We start from the raw sequence: 23,059 nt of genomic DNA on the forward strand, positions 1-23,059 counted from the left end.
ATTGCAAGTCGTCTCATCTGCAGGCTCAGTCAGCAGGCTCAGGTGTGCTTCACAAAAGACGATAGAGACCTTATCACGAATCATCCCTACACCACTGTCTGCCCCACGGGTTTCTCGACGCGTCATTTTGACTGTTTTTTTTTGGAACCGGATCGACTTACTTTGATTTTGGTAATACAGGAAGTTTTAACGTGATTGAATTATAGGCTCACCCTGGCTCAGTTCAGATCCGAGTCATTTCTCTCTCACCGATAATGCTAACCTCTGAAGTTGGCTTGGATGTTCTACATGGGCTAAAAGCACACAGCCCAGAGCTGCAGCAGACAAAGGAAATACAATCTCGCCGCAAGACGAATATCTTATTCTGCCTATTGAGTAAGTTGCAGAGACAGCCGAAACACCCCGAATCGGAATAGGCAGTCTCCCTGCTCTGGAACCTGTAGTCTCTCTTACCGAACGAGGGGGGTTTTCAGTAGTCGTGGGCCACAAGGCACCGAATGACAGGCATCATCGATATATTCAATGATCCATCAATTCCTTCAAGCCAGTAGACGAAGATGGCCATCGTCGTCAACCAAATTGTCAAATATAGAGTATACCCCTTCAACCCACATTCGCTACATCTGTGTACATTCTTATCATACATACGTACCTACATCAGCAGGATATCTTGCGTTATGAAGTCCTTTGTAGCAAGCAGAAGCACTGTAACAGAATGCGGTACTGTAACAGTCGACTATTACAGAATCAAATTGTAACGACTTGTAATACACTATAACTATAGTGCTAAGCCATTTAGAGCTAGTTCGGTAACCCAAGGTAAAGTAAATTTGCCAACTTCAAGGATGATGTAAGGCCGGCACAGTAGCTTCCGGTTTGGAGACCGACATCGGAGCTTGAACTTCCTTTGATCCATGTCTAGCTATCACACACCCCAGCATACGACTCAAGATCTATGCAATCGGAACAACATCTGGGCTAGTGTCATATCGATAGTGTTATCAGCTCAAGTCCACATCCTCTCCATGGCTCAGGAGTCATCTCATACTACTACAGAGAGGGCTGTTTGGACCGACACAGAGGTTGATCAGTTTCTCCTCTACCTATCCAACAATCGGGACAAGATCGGTGATGCTGGCAACTTCAAAGATGCGACGTACAATGGCGCTGCAGAGGCTATTGCTGAGTACCTGGAGCATGGTCCAGCAAAGAGTGGGGCAATGTGTAAGACAAAATGGGCGTCAGTAAGTCATATCAATATATCATTTTATAGACTTGATAAGAGATCGTGTAGTTAAAGCAGACTTTCAACGCTATTCAGAAGTACCGCCAGCAGTCTGGTGTCCACTGGGACAATATTAGAGGGGCAAATGTCGAGGGCGAGGCTTCAACCTCAGTATGGAATGAATATGTTTCCAAGAAGGTACGTCAAGTTCGCTAATGCTATTTCATGCGTCTCACTGTTTGATAATAGGGAAATTCAGTCATGCGCCCTTTTCGTGCATCAGGATGGAGACACTACGAGCAAATGGACGGCATAATACCACGAGGCAGTGGCGCCCGAGGGCGCACAGGGTACCAACCCAATATAGCTCTCCCCCCTCCCTTAAGCTCAAGCTCCAGTCCTAGCGTACCCGCAGGTGAACACAATACCATGATTGGTCCCGTTATTGCCACGTCTAGTGCTGGTGTTGCTGGTCCTAGCACCGCCCCTGCAGCAGCTGCCCTCACTTCTACACCTGCTTCTCCATCCTTCATGCCTCCTCCTACTTCTCCGTCCTTCATGCCTCCTCCTGCTTCTCCATCCTTCATGCCTCCTCCTGCTTCTCCGTCCTTCATGCCTCCTCCTGGCAAATGTTCTCACACTGACATGGAGCTGACCGCCTCATCTGCATCTACCTCAGTTTCTCAAATGCAAATGCCGCCTCCCTCCGAGTCGAGCTCTATCAAAAGAGCGAAGACAGTATCAGGCCGCGCATCAGGCCGTGGATCAGGAGGCCATGCACAGACTCCGTTGGACACCAAGATATCGAAGGCCACCACAGCTGTAGCCGTGATGGGATTCCAGAGCTCTGTCAATCGCTTGACAGATGTAATTGCTGAGCGCATGGTCTATCCTGAGGATCGGGTAATGGACCAGCGCTCGAGGGCCATGCAGATGTTGCAGGTTGAGGATGCAGAGCTGCCGTTCGCAGAGCGGCTTATAATACAACAGGTTTTTTCTATGGACCCTGCAGCTACTGACATATACACACAGACCGCTGACAAGGAGATGCGCCGTGCTTTTATTCTTTCCACAGCCCAGCGGTTGGGACTTCAACTTCCTGTGCCTGGTAGTTAGTATACTCATGTAAAATGCGCTATTGACACAACATATGATGATAATGCAGTAGTTGAAGCATGGTAATGCAAACATCTTGTGCTTTGATGGCGGCGGATACATGAGAGTCGTGCTACAGTGCTACGTATCATTGTCAGAATCTTCAAAGGAGTCATCTAGCAGGCCCCGCTGCTGCAAAACGGTCTGATAATCTTCCCACATGGAGCGCGCAATACGATTGCGCACTTCCTTCATGCCTCCCGCTCCGTCAAACACCTCCTCATCATCGGGGATCCCTTGGTGCTCCGGGTTGTCGTAATCGAAGTGTTCGTCGTCGTCGTCCGGGAGCACGTTGTCGTCAGGGTTGTGAGTTGATATGAAATTGTGAATCGCGCATAGCGTGGCAGGTATATGTGCCTGGATGGTCATAGGATATTCAGGTGAGAGCAAAAGAATACGAAAACGGCGTTTTAACACGCCAAAGATCCGCTCAATCACATTTCGAGCGGATGAGTGTCGCAGATTGAAGAGCTCTTCTTTGGTTGTTGGTCTGCAAACATAGAATAGTTATTAAAAAACCTAAAATATAAAATAAATAAAACATACCTAAGATTAGCGCGTCCCCATTCAGCCAAATGATAACGGACACTGCGGTAGGGGACTAAGAGCTCGTCACACAAAGGGAATCCCGCATCCGCTAAGAAATATTTGCCGGGAGGGACATACAAACTGCCTGAACGAGCCTCGTCATAGAGGCGTGCGTCTGTGGCGGATCCCTCCCAGCCAGTGAGAGCGTATGAGAACTTGAGGTTGAAGGTGCAGGCGAATAGACAGTTTTGAGAAACAAAACCTTTGCGATTACGATATGAGGGGCGGTCAGATGATGAGGGGCGAGCATGGATGTGGCTGCCGTCGATCGCACCAATAGCGTCCTTGAAGTAAGGCCAGAATTTTGGGTTGTTACGGATGTTGCTGGAGACGTCATCGGTGTCATTGGGAGAACGTACGTAGGTTGTGTAGAACGGGGGGGACGCAAAGATAAACAAGATCTTCCGGAAATACCTGGAATTATTTGTGAGCTCATCATAAATAACATTAAAAACAAACTTACTTTGAGATGGTGTCGTTTGACCGTTGAAAACGCTCCCCGACATGACGGATTGTTAGCCCTGTAACGCACGTATATAAAAAGATGGCAAGTTGCTCTTCGAGCGAAACGTGGCGTGAGCTAGCATAACCCAAAACACGAAGTTCGGCTATGAGCGCGTGAAAGACATCTGCATGCATGCCAAGTTCGCATCGCATATGATCCGGGTGACCAACGATGAGTTCCATGACCCATTCTTCACCTGAGAGGGCCGATGTGTGGTATGCCTCAGGTACAGAGTCCTGAAGCAATGAGTGCGTAGCAGTCAGAAGGACACTGACGAGTAGTGCAATGTGACGTAGGATTCGCATATGATTCTGCCGACAGCCTGCAGCTGGCGGCTGAACAGCCTGGGCTTGAGCGAGTTGTTGGAGCAAGGGGTCAATGGTATCCATAATCTATCGATATCTATCCCTAAAGCAATGAGCGCAATGGATAACAAGTCCTACTAATATTGATATCATAAGGTTGAAACTCAGCTATCGGCACCTACTGTGCCGGCCTTACATCATCCTTGAAGTTGGCAAATTTACTTTACCTTGGGTTACCGAACTAGCTCTTAGAGTTAGAATAGATTTTGAACGTCGGCTGTTCGAATTCACGGAACCGTTCGATTTCGGACTCGATTTTGCTTCCTAATGCAGTAGTCAATTGATCATTCAAACCATTGCCGTTGTGATTAGATTTGAGATAGTACAATCGCAAGAATCGTATACTAGTACTACAATAGATTATCAGCAGGACAAACAATGAGCTACCCTTCGACATCGAATATAACAATACGAGACCATCATGTCATTGGACCCCTCCAACTACCAGTACCTGTAATGCTACCACCCCAACCTGCAAGCGCACTTGAACCCGGCGTAAAGAAAAATTGATTGTCGTTCTGTTGGTCATCCTGCGTGAATGGTGGTGCATCACCCTGATCTGACACAACTTCGGGTTCTTCAAATGGCTGCGACTCCAGCGGGACATGATGATAAAGCGAACTTAAACCTGAGGGTGTTTCACCGCTGTAACCACTGCAATCGTGATCACCGGGGAGGTATGGCGCGTATTGCGCTACTTGAGGCGATTGTACAACACCATGAGGGTACCATGATGCATTGGACGACGACGATGATGACGATGCAACTGTACCTTGATGGAATGTGAGCGACGGTAACGAAGCCGAAGACGTTGAAAGAGTTGCTGAGGAGTTATTCGTCCTCGATCGGTATAGTTCCGATGAGGAGGATGGGACATATATATTGTATTGTTTCATAGGCGATCCTTCCCCAGTACGAGACCTAAGAACTCTTCTGTAAACACGAAGTCAATATATCATTTTTTGCGTCTCTCATACACTTACAAACAGTGCTCATGGTGAGCGGTGATGCGTGGTAAGAATTCACCGTCATCAAGCTCAGGGCAATCCAAATATCGCTTCATTGCGTTCCGGATTCCAATTGCGACTGGCTGAAACTCGTCCGTGGTGAAGTACAGCACTTTTTTCGATTTCGATAGCTGGCCTGTTGCAATACGGCGTATGACACAATTCAACTAGCGTCAAACAAAAATGAGTCAGTAGTATCCAAGGATTCGACAAACAGACTCACTGCGGCGCCCGAGAGTTCATACATAAACCATGAGGGTTTTGAGATCCGCGTTCTCGACGCTGGGTCGTTGATGAAAGGCGAATTTCGCCCAAACCAAAAGCCTTCATGAAAATCGAAGTAAGGTTTGGACGAAAATACAAGTATCTTCGAGCAATCAGAGTCCCAGCCATGCAAAAAGTAGTCTTGAAGGTTTCTTTCGTCCAGCAGGACATTCGCACGCGCTATTATGCGCGCCGTGTCGTCTTCTCCAATTATGGTACCCGAGTCGGGCTGAAGCCCAAGGGCCGGTAGATAGCTTTCGGCTTCTTGAACCAATTTTCCTCGTATGTTTGAGAGTTCGTCCATTATAAACTTGAGGACTTTAGTCGTAGGCTCGGTATCTATTTACAAGTAAGTACACATTTATGATCAATGAAAAAAAACATACCATGGCCGCTCCTCACACATGCTGAAGAGAGGCACTCGGTGGCGATGGCCTCCAGCACCCTGCGATCGTTCTCCCACCCAGACTCAAGGATCATGTCAAGCACGATGAGTTTCCGAGCAAGATATATATTATTTTTATCCTTCTCACTGTAAAAACCGATATTTGAGGGATTCATGGTAGCGTTCCTCGAGCCACGCCTCGCACGCTGTGAGTTGCTTCCATTGTCGTCGAGGTCGTCGAGAGACATTGTGCTCATCGAGGCCCTCGACGACGTTCGCTGGCTGGAGGTGCGTGAACTTGAGGATGGGATCGCGTATGGCCTAAGGCGCTCTTGCGGCGGTAACTGGGCTGTTCTGCGGCGAGATTGATGGTGCTGCAACGTGTCGACAGCAGGACCTTCTGTCTGGAATCATCGTAAGTATAGGATCGATAATGCACTGAAGTACAGCGCAGTACATACCTGTAACATAGCGTTTGCAGCGATACGACGTTCCGTCGCGACTCCCGAGTCACTTTGACTTGTTTGAAACGGAGTTGGTTGAAAGGGGGCGATGACTGAAGGGTGTCCGTGTTCGTGAACATTGGGTTGTGCGCCAGGGGTGCTACTACCATTGCCACGCCCACGCCCACGCCCAGCAACGCGAGGCATAGTACTAGTAGCGTTAGAGAGTCAAATTACCTGATAAAGTGAAAACACACCTTTAAATAATGCATATGGACCAATGGTTCGGGTTGCGGGCAGATGAATGAGCAGTTCACGACCGGTTCAACTTGAAATTGAACTGACAGGCCCACTGGCACTGTTTTATCGATCGCGGCATGAGGCACGAGTTGATGACTCAAATGAGAAGAAGAACCGTAAGATTCAGCTCAAGTATGAATTTCTAGCCAGGCGCTTGTTCTGAACCCGTGATAGAATTATGATTGCGCCACAATTGTCGAGATAGGAGTCAGGTGCCATCAGAAGATAGATTCATATTCTCATAATTGTACCGCCAGTGATACTACAGCAGACTACATATGTACATATGTACTCTATAAACGGTCAGATAAGAGTAATCGAACACGAGAATTTGAATGGGTGGAGTCGACATTAGTAATATGACTCCTCACCTGCCGTCTGCTTCCCATCAACACTGCCATCGCATCCAGAAGAAACCGAAGAATTGTATGGCTCCCTGCTGTCATCAACCTCGTGGTCATCGTGACTAGGGAACATCCTGCTATATCCGCTCTCCTTGGCATCCTTTCTCCCTTTGTTCCCTATTACTGCCACTCCTGCATTGTGAAGGCTGTTCTGGAGTGAACCTATTTGAAGATCGGCCCTTTTCAAATGTGCCTGGGACTCCTCCATTTCGTCTCTCATGAGGGACGTGATCAGCTCTAGTTCTTCAGCGCGTAGGCGCTGATATTCCATCTTGGCAGCGAAAGTCCGACGGCTGATACGAGAGAGTTCGAGCATGCGCTGATTGAAATAAATTTCAGTATCACAGGGTTGATCGCAAGTGAACTAACACATGTATAAGTTCTTGAACTGCATCCAGGTAAGCGCGCCAAAGGAGACGTACGGTTGTGAGCAATAGCTTGGGTTTTTTCATGGGAAAGTTCTCACGGTCCACAAGTTCATCGTGATCTGGCAGCAAGCTGTATTCGTACGGCCTCTTGTGAGAATTGGATTTGTTATCTAGTATGGGGTTACCCTCATCCAATATGGTGGTAAAGAGGGGTGAAGCGTTCGCGGTGGGAGAGCTACCCCTCACAATGGGGGAGCTACGTGATATGGGGGAACTACTTCCCAGGATGGGAGAGCTAGCTGGCGCCTCATATGTACCAGACAGTGATCCAACAGTAGATACTCTGAAAAGTCATAGTGAATACCACTCTAAAATACACAACTCATGTTCAAACCTAGGCTTGACTGGAGTCACTGGGAAACCAGTCTTCCAGCAGGAAGAGGCACAGCTCTTCAAAATGGGAGAGCTATCAGGCGCCTTGGATGTAAGAGGCGGCAAAACGCTGGAGTCCTTAGTGTGAATGGCTGCTGATGTAGTACATAAAAGACACTCATTGAATAAACTTACCTAATATGCTTGTCTGGAGTCGCTGGGGAACTAGCCCTTAAGCTGAAAGAGCTACTCTTCAGGATGGGAGAGCTATTAGGTGCCTCAGATGTGGGAGGCAAGGAAACACTGGAGTACATGGTAAGCAAATGATGCACTCGAGCAAAATGGATCTTGATAATGAACAGACCTAGCCCTTAGGCTACTCTTCAAAATGGGAGAGCTGTTAAGTGCCTCAGGCGTGAGAGGCGACAACTCGGAAGCACTGGAGTGCACAGTTAGTGAGTGGGCTATGCTCAGTTAAAATAGCTCTTAATAACAAACGGACCTCTTGAACGACCCAGTGCTCCCTGATGCAACTGAACTGCCAGTGCTGCTTTTGCAGGGCATGAAACTCTTCAATAGCATGCAAGGTTGATAGTGATACTTGGATCAACAAATGGAAAACTCACACGGTGTGAGGATGAGTTTGCCAAAATTTTGCAAAGTCCAGCGATACTCCGCAACCAGCCATGCCATAGGTATCCCATTCACAGTAACCCGAACCCTCTACGCACAATTCCAGAGAGTATTGTAAGTCAGATTTCCTGATAAAGTGAAACCCTCACCTAAGTTTCAAGCCTGAGCATATGGTTCGGGTTCATGGGGTAGACGAACGAGCAGCTCGTGATTGGCTCAACTTCAAAGTGAATCTGGGTATCTCATTCACGATAACTCAATCTGATCTACAGAACCACACCTGGTATGACACTCAGAAGGTGAGTAATGGAGCTATCTGCACAATGGCAGGAAAACAGAGGGGTGAGCGCTGAACTATTATGATCGTAGTGCTTCTTTCTCACAAAAGTGAACAATGGCAATGCCGGAAAGACAATACACTTAGGAGATGAGTTATCTGGTACGTGTTATAAATGATCCTGATCACTTGATAACAATGACGGCTCACGAGAAGACAACCAGATTTGACAGACTTGGGCAATCAAGGGATTTCAGACACATATATAAGGGCGTTCCTCAACTCCAAAGTGTCAGTAGACGAATCCCCCCGAATATTCATCAGCATGTCTCTGTCTCTTTTTGATGTACCCCATTCAACTAACGATGGGCACGCATTTACTTGCCCCAACTGCGCAGATACATTTGAAAACAGTGACGATGTTATTCGCCATCTGTCAGCCTCTGTTATTTGTGGTCAAAGAGTTGTCCAAGGTGTTGCTCTGGACTTCGAGGAACACAATCGTTTCTCACAAGACTATCTTGACGACCCAGAAACTGACCAAGAAGGTACGTATTTCTCACTCAAACTGCGACTATAGTTCAGTATGTATCTAGTCTATGGGGAATACTTTGATCCTTTGGACGATGTCGAGGAACCCATGATGTCGCATGTCGAATACACTGCGGTCGACTCAGCATGTGACGCCCCCCTCATATCTGTTGATCCCTCCGCAGGTCCACGTCCTGGCACGCTAAGGGAGTACCACCCCAATATACCAATTACCAAACCTGGAGGGCAAAACCATCTTCAGCGAATGGACGACGACGAATATGCTACCATCCGTCATACAGAAAACATTTATTATCCCTTTGCATCGAAATCTGAGTTTGACCTCGCAGGCTGGCTTTCAAGGGGAGCATTATCGCAAAAGGAAATTGATGCCTTTCTCCACCTCGAGCATGTAAGTCATCAATCGACATTTCTTGTACAAGTATATTAATGATAGATATAGACGAAGAATAATCCACCTTCTTTCAGTACATCTAAGGATCTGCAAGCTCAGATCGAAGGACTACCTAAAGTTCCTCGATGGTACCACCAACAAATTAGGGTCGGTTCCTATAAGACGAATGCACCGTTGATGCTATATTGGAGGGATGGCCTGGAAGTCGTCAAGCATCTTTTCGCCAACCCAGTCTTTGCGCCATGCATAGATTTTCAGCCATATCAAGAATTCGAGGGTCCAGATAGACAGCGAGCTTATGGAGAGTTCATGAGTGCTGATCATGCATGGGAGATACAGGTGGGTGGCACCCACTGATGTTGAGCGTTCACTGTATTAACGACAAGTCGTCAGGATCAGCTTCCTCCAGGCCATTCATTTGTTGGTGTAATTGGCGCTTCAGACAAGACACCCCTAACGATCGGAACCGGAAACAAGGAGATGCATCCCCTGTTGATCTCACTTGCTAATATCCATGCGGGTGTTCGCATGAAAGCAACATCACATGCGTTCGCTTTGGTCGCCTACCTCCCAATACCTAAATTTCTCAACGTCTCGAGGCCTGTTCATGCAATTTTATCTGCACGAGTCTATCATTTCGCGATCTCAATTGTCACCCGTAATTTGAAGATTGCCGCTCGTGATGGCTGCATCATGTCAGACCCAAGAGGAGATCTGCGCATGATTCATACCCCTTTGGTTGCCTGGATAGCCGACTACCCTGAGCAACTCCTTATTTCATGTACTGCCTCGAAGCGCTCACCAATCTCCCTCGCCGTTTCTGCACAATTTGGGGACCCTCTTCCGCACCCTCCTCGAACTCGTTCGCACACTCTTGACGCTATTGAAACGGCATGCACAATTTCTGACCCCTGCGATATTGCGTCCTTTTATAAGACGTGTCAGTCACTGCATCTGAATGGCGTAGTTGAACCGTACTGGATGGATTGGGGCGATGCATGTCCATCCCGCTTTTTAACGCCGGATGCCCTTCATCAATGGCACAAGTTCTTCTTCGACCACCCCATTACTTGGTCTGTAAATATCATGGGGGGAGCGGAACTCGATCGTCGGCTATCAGCTCTTCAACCTCGTGTAGGTGTGCGCCATTGGGCAAACGGTGTATCTAAATTGAAGCAGCTGACTGGTCGAGAGCATCGAGACCTTGAGAAGCTCCTTCCTGCCGTCATCGTTGGTGCTGTTCCCGATAATGTTGCATGCGCACTGCGCGCTATCACAGAATTCATATTTCAAGCTCAGAACCTCTTCCTCTACGAAGAAACGTTACACTCTTTAACTGAGGCCTTACGCGAGTTTCACCACTACAAGGCTTCCATCATAACAGCTGGCGGTCGCCGTGGCAAGAACGGTCCCCTGAATCACTTTCAGATTCCGAAGCTGGAGTTGATGCAACATGTCACCCAGAGTACTCGCTCTATGGGTGCCCCATATCAATGGAGCAGTGATATCACTGAGCGCTGTCACATCACCCATGCGAAACGACCTTACCGCATGACCAACCGCAAGGATTTTCATGGTCAGTGCTGCCGCTTCCTCGATCGTCAAGAAAAACTGCAATTCTTCCAGCTCTACACAGTTCTCAAATCGCAGCGGGCAAGTTTAATATACGAAATGTCAAGAGAAGCACACGCAATGACGCTCCACTACCCTGAAGCAACCTGGATCTCTACTGTTCTGCCTGATGAGCAGTATGTCGGTGCCGGCAAACCAATCACTTCACTATTCATCAAAGATCGCTCTCATATTTCTTCTGACGACTCTGTCGCAATCCTGCTTGCTTGCCGTCCGCATTATCCCAACTTATCTATTGAAGAAGCCTCTCAGCTTTTTCGCATTCCTGATCTCCGTTCAGTGCTGGGTGATCTGATCTCTGGTAGATCTTACCTCGAGCGCAATGGAAGACGAGTTTGTCGCCCCAACTGCTCCCTTTCCTTTGATCACCTTCGTGTTTGGCAAAATTTTCGCATACAGCGACGCTCCATGCAAGATGCCCGTGTTGTTAGTCCTGCTCAGACCGTTCAGGCGCTACCACCAAGCTCTTTGATGCCATTTGGAAGAGGAAATACCGTCCTTATTTCTCACGAAAGTGGTGAACTGCTTTCCCCAGCAGTATCCGAACGTACGTCTAATACTCTTGCTCGTAACTTCTTAGATTCTCACACTTGAATGCTAGGTTATGCCGTTGTCCAAGTCAAATCTATCCTCCAGCCTATTACTAAAGCCCCCCATCTGAACCAGCCTTTCCTTTATGTCGAATTCTTCAACTTTTCTCATTCATTAGTCAGCACCTTCGACGAGCTTCGTATTGTTACTCCCGCGCCTGTGACTGACATGTTCTTAGTTCACCACCGTGTTCGATCCAACAACACTGCTTTGGGAGACATCGTACCTCTGGAAAGTGTACGTCAGATTATCCAGCTAATTCCCAAGTTCGGTCGAGAGGTATCAGCGAGCATGAACTGCGACAATAGTCTGCAGCTGGCACGGGAGTTTTATGTGAATAATTTTGCAGATAAAGAGACCTTCCATGCTATTCTCAGTTACCAGTAGTTTCTTGAGCCTGTACTATCGCTAGTTTCCCTCTGCCTCAATCCCAATATTCCTGCCTGACAAAGTTATTGAATGGATCACCATCATCTTATCGTGCCGCAAAGATTATGATAAACTCATAATCGTGATCGCTTACTGAGAATTACGGACACGTTGTGGCATGTTCGAAATTCCCGGAGCCAGTATGGAGGTTTTAGTCCTTTCGCCTATTACTGGCTGTTACAAGCTGCTACCGTTGATTCAAAAGAAGCACTGTGCTACACGCTGCTACAAGTCACTTCACTCGGCAGTGGGTTTCCTGATGTACCCTCGTTTTCCCTGGTCTCTTACATAGACTCAGATGATTTGCTACGCTTATTTCAGTCCCTTGCATGGCCCGGGTGCATCAGCAGGTTAGATCGTGCTACAGAGTGCTACGGAGCGCTTCGTAGCACTCTGTAATCATGTGTAATGAATTACGTTTCCCTGATGTGTGCGTCATATGCTACGATACCACACTCGTTATTGAACTTACATTGAAGACTCACTGAGTCCGTTCTGTCCAGTGTCCTTTCAAGGGCATTGATTTCCCAGATTCAGGACCGTCTTTAGTGCAGCCTCTAACAACTGGTAGTTCTCAACCTTCTCTCTATGGTTAGGAAAGATGTAGACGTCGAATTTCAAGGATGCTCAAGAACATTTGCCTGTAAGTATAAGACCGCCTGGCAGCATGCGCTCTGATCATTCAGGCACGAACTGCCGCCGACGTGACATGCCTGTCAATACAGTTGAACGCGACTCCTACACCCTTGCGCCGGGCTTAGTGAAACAATGCATATTGATATAGTTATCTTCTGCAGTTGGTAGAGTCGCTTCTCCCTTGTATTGAAAGTGGAGCGCCTTGTATACTGCAACCTGTAGTGCGATGAGCAAGTTTTTAGCAACCCTTTTTATCACACACGTAGTGCTGCCGTGGTTCGGTCCAGAACCACGGTCCGAACCTGACCAATGGTCAGGTTCTTCCTTGGTTCGGTCCATGGTTCAAGAATTGGGGCGGACCGGACCTGAGTGAGGTTCGCGGTCCACCATTGCCCGAACGGTTCTATGTTGGTTCGAACCTTCCCTGAACTGGTCCGAACCCCGAACCGCAAGAAGTTCTGTCACATTGTCGAAGCGTGTTTTGATACTGCCTTCAATGATCCACCTCGGCCTCAGGGAGCCCTAGGGATCAGCAGGGGTAAACCCCTGGGTATCATAAGCCCAACCCACACCCCTACCCCTGGAGGGTCTTACCCCTCAGACCAAGGGTCAGGGGTAACCCAGGGGTATTATAAGGGTACAAGGGTATCACAAGGGTACAGGGGTATTATCACCATCTAGGCTAGAAGATATAGTAGGCTGACTTTAATTTATGCTTCTTGAGTCCTAGCCAAGTGTGTAGATGAGACTCAAACCATGGGCAAGTAAATCTTATACATTATGAACCATCTAAACTAACTTAAATGTTTCCTTTGATTGTATTTTACTTATATCATACTCAAATAAGAGCTAACTCACAATATAAGATCACAATAAGCCCAATAACCATTATATTGTTGAGAACTTCAAAATTTTATACTTATCAATCACTCCTATGGTAATCAATTTGGGGATGTATTATGCCTAGGCCCAGGGGTACTACCAATTGTCCAGGGGTACAGGGGTCTCCAAATCCAAACCCATACCCCTACCCTCAAGTACCCTTACCCCTGACCCCCAGGGGTTACCCATACCCCTGCTGATCCCTAGGGAGCCCTGTTCTCACTATATATGAGCATTAGTCTCTCTCTTCCCTATTCTATTTCACGCCATGGCTTCATTCTATTCCACTCAGGTATGATTTCAAAACTTAGGAATCCTTGCCGTATGACTCAATTATGCCACCCTTTCCAGTCATATGCGATTACTGACCCAAGAGCATTTGAACCCCTCCCCGAAGCCCTTCGTTCCACGTCCCTTGTAAACAAGCCTTCGAAACCGCTAGGAGCAGGTTGTTCTCTATCCCGACAAGCACTATCATCATGGTAAGCTATCCAACTCCTCACCCGTCGCGAACTGAAGCCGATGTTGACATGCTCTCATAAAGGCAAGTGTCCTCCTTGCTATAAGCGGTGTTTTCGTCAGCATGGGTTCTCCTGTGTCTTACTTCGACTACATGTCACCCGTTCCCTAAGGCGCGTGGCTCTCCCAAGACCAGACTGTACATGGCGACTCCTACGAAGAGCGGCCCGTTATGATGGAATGTCTTGCACCCTTGCTCTTCAACGCACATCCAATCTCTTCACAAACTCTACGGTATTCTCAACTCTATCTAACTACATCATTTGTACACTTTCTCCTTTGAACTCGTATAGCTGTCTTACAATTGGACATTCTCCAGGACTCCTCGTTTCAACAATGTCTCACAATGCTTTAGGTATGTTGAACTTGCACATGTAGACTCGACTCTGGTTGGGGCAACTTTTTTTTTACCATCCTATATAGATACAGCCTCTCCAGGACTCCTCGGACTCGGCAACCTCATTGAGGCAGGCACCACTCCCGCACCATCAACATATCACCCACTCGTTCCGTCTCGTGTATGTACATGCGCAATGACATTGATATATTTCTCTTTGCGTGACTCAGCAGAGTGCATTGTTGCCGGGAAAGGTGCTGTTGTTGGTATTGTTGAGGGATACAGAGCTCGTAGTGCTGCTGCGGTCGAAGTACTTCGACTATGTTTTTTTTTGCTACCTGTAGAACAAATTGGGTCCGGTTCGCGTTCGAACCGAAAAAAAACCGAACCTGACCACTGCGAACCGTTCGCAAAGGTTCGGTCCAAGGTTCGTCAATAAAGGTAGAACCGGACCAAGGTCCAGTTCTCAGTTCTCATCAAACTGCCTCTGAACCAGACCGAACCGGACCACGGCAGCACTAATGTCGATGATGGAATTACTGATTGTCTGACCTTGTGACCGATAGTCTGTGAATGAATATGCTGGCATTATGGGCAGCTGTCTCCTCCTAATTGTTTTAGGCACCTTGCCATGAATGATTGTAAACATGCACTCCAGTGGAACTAGTGGTAAGACATTTTTCTCCAATCCTTCCAGTTGAACTGCTTTTGTGTGATTCATTTTGACGAGTATGTATGCAGGCGGATAGGTCAGCTCCATGAACCAATCAGAACATAGTATGAATGACTCAAATATTGCTAACAAATGACTTGATATTTATTGACCACACTGTACTTCCATCGTGATGCTTGTTGATAATCACCACAAATCAGTTTGCAAAATAGTACATCACATGATCAAAAATAAAATGCCATTCTGTCTTTCAAAAATTACAACAAAAGTAAACAAGGTTACTGCCGACGAAGTTCGGCCCCATCCTCTAGTTGAAGTCTACACAGACTAGGAATACGCCACTTCTGCCAAAAACATGTCAACGCCGACCTTTAAGTTATTCAAGTCCGTGATTACCATCCAAGTTACGCGCTCACCACGAGCAGCAGGCTCCGAGCGCTGACGGCTCGCCTCTTGGCGACGTTCTCAGCACGTTCGTAAAGACCCAAGCACCACTTGCCCATACGTATTACGTTGCCAGCAGCCCCGGGCCAGCCTCGAAGTCACTTCACTGCAACACCAGTGTCAATATTTGCAGTTTATGATTACACGTATTTGCTCCCAACGGTTATTAGTCGGGGACTCATCGCCGGGCAATGTACGGGCATAGATTTTCCTCACGGGTTCCCACTATCTCAAAGCTCCGATTTCTGCAATAAAGACGATGTAGAGAGGTGGCGAGTGGCGTTGCGGAGCTGTCCCAACAGCCGTCCTCACCGATCCAAGTTTATCGACAATCTTGTCTTCAAGTTAGATTCTGGCAACGGGGCGTCCTGACCGACCTTGATGAGGCCATCGAGCTCCATCGAGCTGCACTGGAGCTCCATCCCCCCTGGCCATTCTTATCGATTCGCGTCTCTCCAGGGCCTGGCTCTCAATTTTTGTGTCAAGATTCGAACAGCTAGGTCTGTCGCCAGTTTTGGACGAGGTTTTCAGGCTTTATTTACAACTCTCACAAGTATCTCATACAGTTTCTCTTAGTAATGTCGATCCTGCCAAGTCATGGGCTACCTCTGCGGAACAGTTCCACCACGGCTCTGCCTCACTCGCCCATCAAACTGTCCTAAGATTCCTCGCTGCGCATTGCCGCTCTATCGTCCTTCTCACGCCATTTCGATGTGATGAAGCGGAATTTATTATCCTTTGCAAACGGATGTGTTTTCGTGCAATGTTTGCAAATTGCAATGGTTTTTTCACTACTGCTGTAGAACTGGTGGAACTAGGTCGCGGAGTATTCTGGACCCAGTTGGAGCACGTCTGCATACCGCTGGATAAACTTTTCATGTCTGGTGACGCTGGTGCAACCTTGGCAGCAGAGTTCAAGCAACTCAGCCTTCGCCTTCGCAACGCGTTCTCGGGTCTATTGAAGATCAACACATCCGACAGATGACTGTGCAATAGGGTGATGTCATCTCACGCATCCGCACGCTACCTCATTTTCCCGTTTTCTCTTACCTTCGCTGTTGGCGTACCTCCAGCAGACGGTAGAAGATGGTCCAGTCATCATCGTCAACGCAAGCAACTACAGCCGTGATAATTGATGCCTTGATCATCACAAGTGTCTAAGATCCTGTCCACGTTCCACTTGATATCACACGAGCTGCCTCGGAAATGTCCCAGTCCCTCACAAAGGAATTTTGTTCGTCCGATCCTAAACTCGAATTACTTGAGATTGTCAACATCCTACGCAAGCTCTGGAATAATGATGTTTGCCCTGTAGTTTAAGCTCTCGATACATGATGCAATCCGGTTCATGCATCCCACCGCTGAGTTCACACTACTTCCTCTATGATGCAGTGGGACTCTACGAGAAGAAGAACCAAAATTTATCCTATTTATACATCTCCTGTTACACCCCAACCTTGATGACACTCATTCGTACGAGCCAGCAACTTTCTCGAGATGCATCCACGCAACATTTTGTTGCCATCGGACAAGCAAAACCAGACGGAGAGACAGAACTCAATTGTGTCGCTTCTGAGCTAGCCGTTGTCACGATCTCTCAGCGTCTTGCGCCCATCGTATCCTTCACATCGCCTGAGGCACGAATTTATGACAGAGGTGACAGATCTTGAATGTGAGATTCGACTTACAGGATATCATAATATTGGAAGGACATAAATTTGTGCATTATGTTTCTTTCTTCAAAGCTTTATGGCAAAAGAATTTGAATCAGTTTGTGAATGTATCGTAGCTTGGGCACCAAATTGTCATGCGGATTCGAAGATCACCGGGCTAACTTGAAGGCCGGTCAAGGTAACTTGCGCGCGCCGAAACATTCGCTGAGCTGCGAGCACTCTAAGTCCCATCGTCCCTTGCAGCATTCATATCCCTCCCCGCCACCACAGTCGCGAGTACTGATCAATTCCTACTCATGAGCACAGACTCGGTCAGCTGCCCATCCCAAAATAATGCTATGTCAATGCACCGAAGATCTCGCACGGGACAAACCGAAAAAAAATAATCAGCCGATCCAAGCGCAAGGTCTCGATTGCCCCGTCAACAACGCGCAAGTCTTTTCACAAGTTACACACGGCGGTGGTTATAGTAGTCTCAGCTGATCAGTGGCTCACGATGGAATCGGTCCTTCGGACTCGAATTATCATGATAACCGCACAAAACCGAAGAAAAGGCTGGGCGTTGTCGATAGCGTTCAGCCCTCAAAGTTGTCAGACTCTCCGCCGTTGCGAGCGAGCTCAACCAGGTCTACGGCCCCACCATCCATCCCAATATACTGTGACGATGTTTCAATACTGGTACGAGAGTCTGCTGTGCTCGCGATTAGAACGGGTTTTCCCCGAGCGGGACCCCTTCCCAAACCCGACAAACAATGCTGCATGCTAGAGTTGATGTACTTTAGAGTCTAGACTCTGGAGGCGCCGACAAGGATCTTAGTTTCTAGCACTCTGCGTTTCACTTGTTACGTACGATCATAGCCTTGATGCAACCTGTGCCACACATGCGGTGGATACTGCCCTACGCCTCCAGAAGGATCCAGTAAGGTGCTTAGTGAGGGGCGCTGTCACAGTGTGGCTACATGTTTAAACTCCGCCGCCTCCCATTATATAATGACTCGTTATCTAGGCGTTTCCTGACAATCGCTCTCACAAACTACTCCTCCAAACTCCTGTATACTCCATAGTCCATCTCCTTTGCGTGAGTTTTTGACCGTTTTAATCTTCTGTACATACGAGACTGACATTGAGCCACAGAATGCAGATTTTTGTGAAGACGCTCACTGGCAAGACCATCACTCTTGAGGTCGAGTCCTCTGATACCATTGATAACGTCAAGGCCAAGATCCAAGACAAAGAGGGGTATGTATACATCCTGGTCAACGCCACTTACAGCTGATGGTTGTGTCTGCAGTATTCCACCTGACCAGCAGCGTCTCATTTTTGCTGGCAAGCAGCTTGAAGACGGCCGCACCCTCTCCGACTACAACATCCAGAAGGAGTCCACCCTTCATCTCGTTCTTCGTCTACGTGGCGGTATGCAGATCTTCGTCAAGACCCTCACGGGCAAGACGATCACGTTGGAGGTGGAGTCTTCTGACACCATCGACAACGTGAAGGCGAAGATCCAGGACAAGGAGGGCATCCCCCCTGACCAACAACGCCTCATCTTCGCCGGCAAGCAGCTTGAAGACGGCCGCACCCTCTCCGACTACAATATCCAGAAGGAGTCCACCCTTCATCTCGTCCTCCGTCTTCGTGGCGGTATGCAGATCTTCGTCAAGACCCTCACGGGCAAGACGATCACGTTGGAGGTGGAGTCCTCCGACACCATTGACAACGTCAAGGCGAAGATTCAAGACAAGGAGGGTATCCCTCCCGATCAACAGCGCCTCATTTTCGCCGGCAAGCAGCTCGAAGACGGCCGTACCCTTTCAGACTACAACATTCAGAAGGAGTCTACCCTCCATCTCGTTCTTCGTCTTCGTGGCGGTATGCAGATCTTTGTCAAGACCCTCACGGGTAAGACGATCACATTAGAGGTGGAGTCATCAGACACCATCGACAATGTCAAGGCGAAGATTCAGGACAAGGAGGGTATCCCACCGGACCAGCAGCGTCTGATCTTTGCTGGCAAGCAGCTGGAAGACGGTCGCACTTTGTCGGATTACAACATCCAGAAGGAGAGTACACTTCACCTTGTGCTACGTCTTCGTGGTGGGCTTTAGTATCGAGTGTTCTCGCATACCTATCGTTTATTTGACATCACCGTAGTATCCTGCTGTAGTACCATCCCATCATTATTGCATCGTACTGTGAACTTTATTCTTCAATCCAAATGAACTTTCTCCAAGGTACATTACGACTGAGCCAAGTCAAACTCTACATGAACCAGGTAGGTTGTATCGGAGCTTCAGAGAATCGATTGAATCTCAAATCGCACTGAATGTCATCAAACTATTGGAGAGATCATGAACCTAAGTACTGTTGTCAGCTCTGCCCTCTCTGTCCTTCCCTCTGTCCTTTCCCCGCTCCCTACCCTCGTCCTTCTCCTTCTTCGCCTTTCCACTCTTGTCCTTGGCCGCTCTAAAGCACATAAATTCAATCCCAGTCGCACGCCGACTCTCCGCCAACGTCCTCTTCACACTGTCCAGATTCCCCTGCAAATTCTCATCTCCAGGCCGTCGTGCATACGCCTGCGAGATCTTGTTATACAACTCTGAGAGCGTCTTCGCGGCTGACGGAGACACGTAGCGAGCAAGCGTTTGGTGCATGAACTCGATCTCTAGTGTAGCCTGTAGATATTGTCTTATCGATAATGTAATTTGTACGGAAGGAGGATGTGGCTTACGCGAAGCATGCCGCCCATGCCGAACCGCTTGACTTGTTTGAATGAGAGCAATGCATCTTGAGCGACGTTCTCTACAAGCGCGTACATCCCACGTTCGAGTATATTCTCTGCGACACGGCTGATTTGCGCGTGAATCTCAACAAGGCCCATCAAGGCCTTGTACATATATGGTCGTATTTCTTGCAGTGAATGTCAGAGTAGGTAGCAACAAGTGAAGTGGACAAGCTCACCCGTAGGTTGTGGCGTCTCGTACCAATCCATGTCTTTGTCGAGAATGCCCTCTTGCAATATGACTGCGACGGCGGCAGCCTTGGGTTTGACATATCCATCAAAAAGCGTCTTGTCGAGCGCAGTCACTGCTTTCATTAATGTCTACGTCATAATGTGAGCATGAAAGGTAACGCAAGTAGGGGAATTAGAATGAACACCTTTCTATCATCCTCGACTGATATGCTGAGCGCATTCTCCAGTTGAGCTAACATACTGGGTATCAATGATCCTGATAAATGTGAGAAATTAGATATCACGAGGAGCAGCCTCGTATTCTTAACACATGACTGTATCAGGGGCCAGAATTACGGAGCACATAAAACTACGCACCGAGTCGCGCAGATCAATCAGCTCCTGCTTCCCTTCTCCCTCGGGTATTCCCGCTGCCACGATGGTGCCCACACCTGGTGGCGCTTCCTCCGTGACGAGCACAAGAAACCCATCTAGAACCACATATATTGCGTCCAAAAATGCCTTCGTGATCTTCGATACGAATGCTGGTGGCACGATATTCTGTTGCGTTACCCGCAACACGCCCGATCCACTGTCTGTCGAGATACCACCCGCGATTTTGAATGCTGACGTTGCAAGGTGGCGCATGAACGATTCGAGATTAGAAAGGTAGAGCGTTGTGAAAGGAGCGGAAAAATCGGGAGTGAATGATTCGAGCGCATACATGTAGTTTGCGTCTGGGATAGTTGGTCAATAGATGCACGAGGGATAGTAGAGCGTTGTTAGTAACGCATACCTCGCAACCAAGATCTGACTAGGATATCTTCAAAACGCCACCGCACGCTCTCCACTAGCCCCTTCACCAGACCGCCTTCTCCGAGTTCCAATGCGCCAATCTCTGTGACGCAATCCTGTACTTCACTAAGGATCTTGGTCAGCCAGTGAGCCGTCGTTAGCGAATTTGAATGAGACGGAAGATGCTCGGGGGAGTTGGGGGTAGGGGAGTTTGATAGGATATCAGAAAGAATAAAAAATTCCGAGAGGAAGTTGATATAGAGCTTGATGATATCTAGTGCCATTTGCCTGCATTGGGAGGCACTGCGCCTCGATGACGATGGCTGGAGGAAAGAGTAAACGTCAGAAAAGTGATATGACCGCTCAAATGACACGAACTCGTTTGAACTTCCCCTCCAAGAAGCTCCTTGCGATTTTCCAGAAGTTGGGCAACGAAGAGACCATAACCTCGGAAACGTTTTTTACCATGTCCCAGATAACCTGCCACACTTCATGACCACCTGCTTGCGCTAAGTACGACAGGAATGAAAATGAATAATAAATTGATAGAAAGGATACGATAGCACACCAATTACAGCTTCAGGAGCTTTGCTCTCCAGCGCTACGATACATGCTTGGAGTTGCGCACCAAGGATCTGTCTGAGCGCATTCGGAGTCGACAGTTCAGGTGCCGTGCGAGACTTTGTGGCTATGATGTGTGTCAGTATGAAAAGTACCCAACAGCACGAGAGTAACGCGCCATCGATGTTTGAAACACCAGTCCTGTATGCAGTACTCATCCGGTCCATGATGCGCTTATGCTGACTATCAAAGTAAGTCCATATCGGGTCTTCAGGCACATTCAGTTCCAGGAGAATCCTGGACAGTCTGGTTAAGAGCGAGACACAACAATGACAAGTAAACGTACTCAATCCCTCTCTCCATTTCCTCAACGCTCCTTCCTTGTTCTTGCAACCGTGCCAAAAGTAGCGCCTTCATCTCTCCCATCACCTTTTCAACGTTCGCCCATACCTTGTCTAATATTCTCTTCTGTTGTGCCGTAGAGCCTGCGTTGGCACCTGCTTCGACGGGAAGGAGCTGCCCAGGGCGAGAATCGAGGAGAAACTTTCCCTTGTTGTACTGACGCAATGCGGCTTCATACCTTCCGGCCTCGATGGATTCCACGAGAAATCCTGGGAGACTGAAAAAGAACTTGGAGCGCTCAAAAACGCCGAGTGTAGTGCGCAACTTTTGTGTTTTCGTGCCGTTCTCGAGGATAGGAAGGAAGACTTGATTGGCCTTCACAGCTGAGCCTATGTCGGAGCGTATCAAAAATTGAACTGAAAGGGATGAACTGGAACCAACGTTTTAAGTAGTCTACAAGCGGTTTAGTAGCAAATTCCGCCTTGTCGCTCAGTAATCCTTCACGCATCTCCGCATATAACGCTATGAACATGTACCAGTTATTTTGCAGCACCCGCAGACAAATGACACATAACGCACCATCAGTAGAAGCCTTGACGGCAACGAACCGATCAAAGTTATCCTCTACAAGGACACGGACAGCTTCTGAACGGGCATCAATGGATGATTGGAGGTGGTTAATGCCTGCTGCAAGATCTTGGTATGTTGCGTTTGGGTGTACAGCAGATAGAAAGGCTTTAGGATCAAATGATTTAGAAGAGATCAGCACAGACATCTCTGGAAGCGCATGAACGACCGAAATCCTAGCTGAAGTCAGACACAATCACGCACTCGATTCCGCATCCAAACTCGTCAGACTGCGAATGTTGTTAGCACAGAATTGGGGGCTTAAACTACGACACATACTCAATGACGCCGCCAAGACCCAAGGGGTCGCCGTCTCCATCGTTGGATTGTGAGGTGAGGAGGTCAGAAAGAGGGTCTTCGAGGTCATGATCTATATCTTCCCATTTACTATACAATGGTTATTCGTACATTCAGGCAGTGGATTTGCCACGTACGTCGGGTTCTGGGATGATAACTTATAGGCCTGGAGGATGGAGGCTTCGTCGGCCGTGAAGTTAATCTTACCCATCAGAACGAGTCGGAATGGAGAAGATGTCTTTATTTCGGCAGCTCCACCGGAATGGTACACAAGCGGTACTAATACCGAAGACCAGCTAGTAGTACTTGCTCTGTTACACTAGGTGGGTGGGCGGTAAGTTACAGACCACTTATGATCACTGCTTACCGTGACAGTCCTTGTGTTGCACGTGACTCAGAATAACACTGCAGCTTATGTGAGCGTGGATGGCCAA

At 48.0% G+C, this 23,059-nt stretch overlaps 7 protein-coding genes across 7 annotated transcripts; 4 read left to right on the forward strand and 3 right to left on the reverse strand.

The window, feature by feature from the left end:
* Positions 1-4,024: 4,024 nt before the first annotated feature.
* HD556DRAFT_1479112 (uncharacterized protein) lies at positions 4,025-6,144 on the reverse strand (the record flags this gene model as incomplete). The annotated part of the gene is made up of 5 exons (XM_041308579.1): positions 4,025-4,771; positions 4,822-5,012; positions 5,069-5,448; positions 5,496-5,898; positions 5,956-6,144. 5 exons carry the CDS (start codon positions 6,142-6,144, stop codon positions 4,258-4,260), a joined length of 1,677 nt encoding a protein of 558 aa, XP_041159913.1. The 3' UTR covers positions 4,025-4,257.
* Positions 6,145-6,588: 444 nt separating this feature from the next.
* On the reverse strand, positions 6,589-7,695 carry HD556DRAFT_1443604 (uncharacterized protein; the record flags this gene model as incomplete). The annotated part of the gene is made up of 4 exons (XM_041306642.1): positions 6,589-7,005; positions 7,064-7,352; positions 7,404-7,511; positions 7,577-7,695. 4 exons carry the CDS (start codon positions 7,693-7,695, stop codon positions 6,589-6,591), a joined length of 933 nt encoding a protein of 310 aa, XP_041159914.1.
* Positions 7,696-9,015: 1,320 nt separating this feature from the next.
* Positions 9,016-11,879, forward strand: HD556DRAFT_1479116 (uncharacterized protein). The gene is made up of 4 exons (XM_041308580.1): positions 9,016-9,234; positions 9,286-9,514; positions 9,602-11,416; positions 11,471-11,879. The coding sequence occupies exons 1-4, from the start codon at positions 9,088-9,090 to the stop codon at positions 11,845-11,847; spliced, it is 2,568 nt and encodes an 855-aa protein (XP_041159915.1). The 5' UTR covers positions 9,016-9,087; the 3' UTR covers positions 11,848-11,879.
* A 1,796-nt stretch (positions 11,880-13,675) lies between these two features.
* HD556DRAFT_1308628 (uncharacterized protein) lies at positions 13,676-14,607 on the forward strand (the record flags this gene model as incomplete). The annotated part of the gene is made up of 5 exons (XM_041300168.1): positions 13,676-13,699; positions 13,759-13,889; positions 14,220-14,281; positions 14,350-14,444; positions 14,494-14,607. 5 exons carry the CDS (start codon positions 13,676-13,678, stop codon positions 14,605-14,607), a joined length of 426 nt encoding a protein of 141 aa, XP_041159916.1.
* A 654-nt stretch (positions 14,608-15,261) lies between these two features.
* HD556DRAFT_508579 (uncharacterized protein) lies at positions 15,262-16,538 on the forward strand. The gene is made up of 4 exons (XM_041310809.1): positions 15,262-15,311; positions 15,362-15,573; positions 15,637-15,880; positions 15,957-16,538. Exons 3-4 carry the CDS (start codon positions 15,762-15,764, stop codon positions 16,363-16,365), a joined length of 528 nt encoding a protein of 175 aa, XP_041159917.1. The 5' UTR covers positions 15,262-15,311; positions 15,362-15,573; positions 15,637-15,761; the 3' UTR covers positions 16,366-16,538.
* A 1,512-nt stretch (positions 16,539-18,050) lies between these two features.
* On the forward strand, positions 18,051-19,288 carry HD556DRAFT_1270895 (polyubiquitin). The gene is made up of 2 exons (XM_041299173.1): positions 18,051-18,292; positions 18,345-19,288. The coding sequence occupies exons 1-2, from the start codon at positions 18,189-18,191 to the stop codon at positions 19,156-19,158; spliced, it is 918 nt and encodes a 305-aa protein (XP_041159918.1). The 5' UTR covers positions 18,051-18,188; the 3' UTR covers positions 19,159-19,288.
* On the reverse strand, positions 19,289-22,999 carry HD556DRAFT_1374224 (exocyst complex component Sec5-domain-containing protein). Its single transcript, XM_041303038.1, has 15 exons — positions 22,763-22,999; positions 22,608-22,715; positions 22,533-22,558; positions 22,281-22,478; positions 22,143-22,223; positions 21,706-22,090; positions 21,538-21,656; positions 21,367-21,486; positions 21,177-21,307; positions 20,800-21,121; positions 20,382-20,740; positions 20,210-20,326; positions 20,012-20,153; positions 19,782-19,960; positions 19,289-19,725 (listed from the first exon to the last, which is right to left on the reverse strand). Exons 1-15 carry the CDS (start codon positions 22,834-22,836, stop codon positions 19,408-19,410), a joined length of 2,679 nt encoding a protein of 892 aa, XP_041159919.1. The 5' UTR covers positions 22,837-22,999; the 3' UTR covers positions 19,289-19,407.
* Positions 23,000-23,059: the final 60 nt, after the last annotated feature.

The sequence above is a fragment of the Suillus plorans genome (genome assembly GCF_016647745.1).
Source record: "Suillus plorans strain S12 chromosome Unknown HD556scaffold_30, whole genome shotgun sequence".
Lineage (NCBI taxonomy): Eukaryota > Fungi > Basidiomycota > Agaricomycetes > Boletales > Suillaceae > Suillus > Suillus plorans.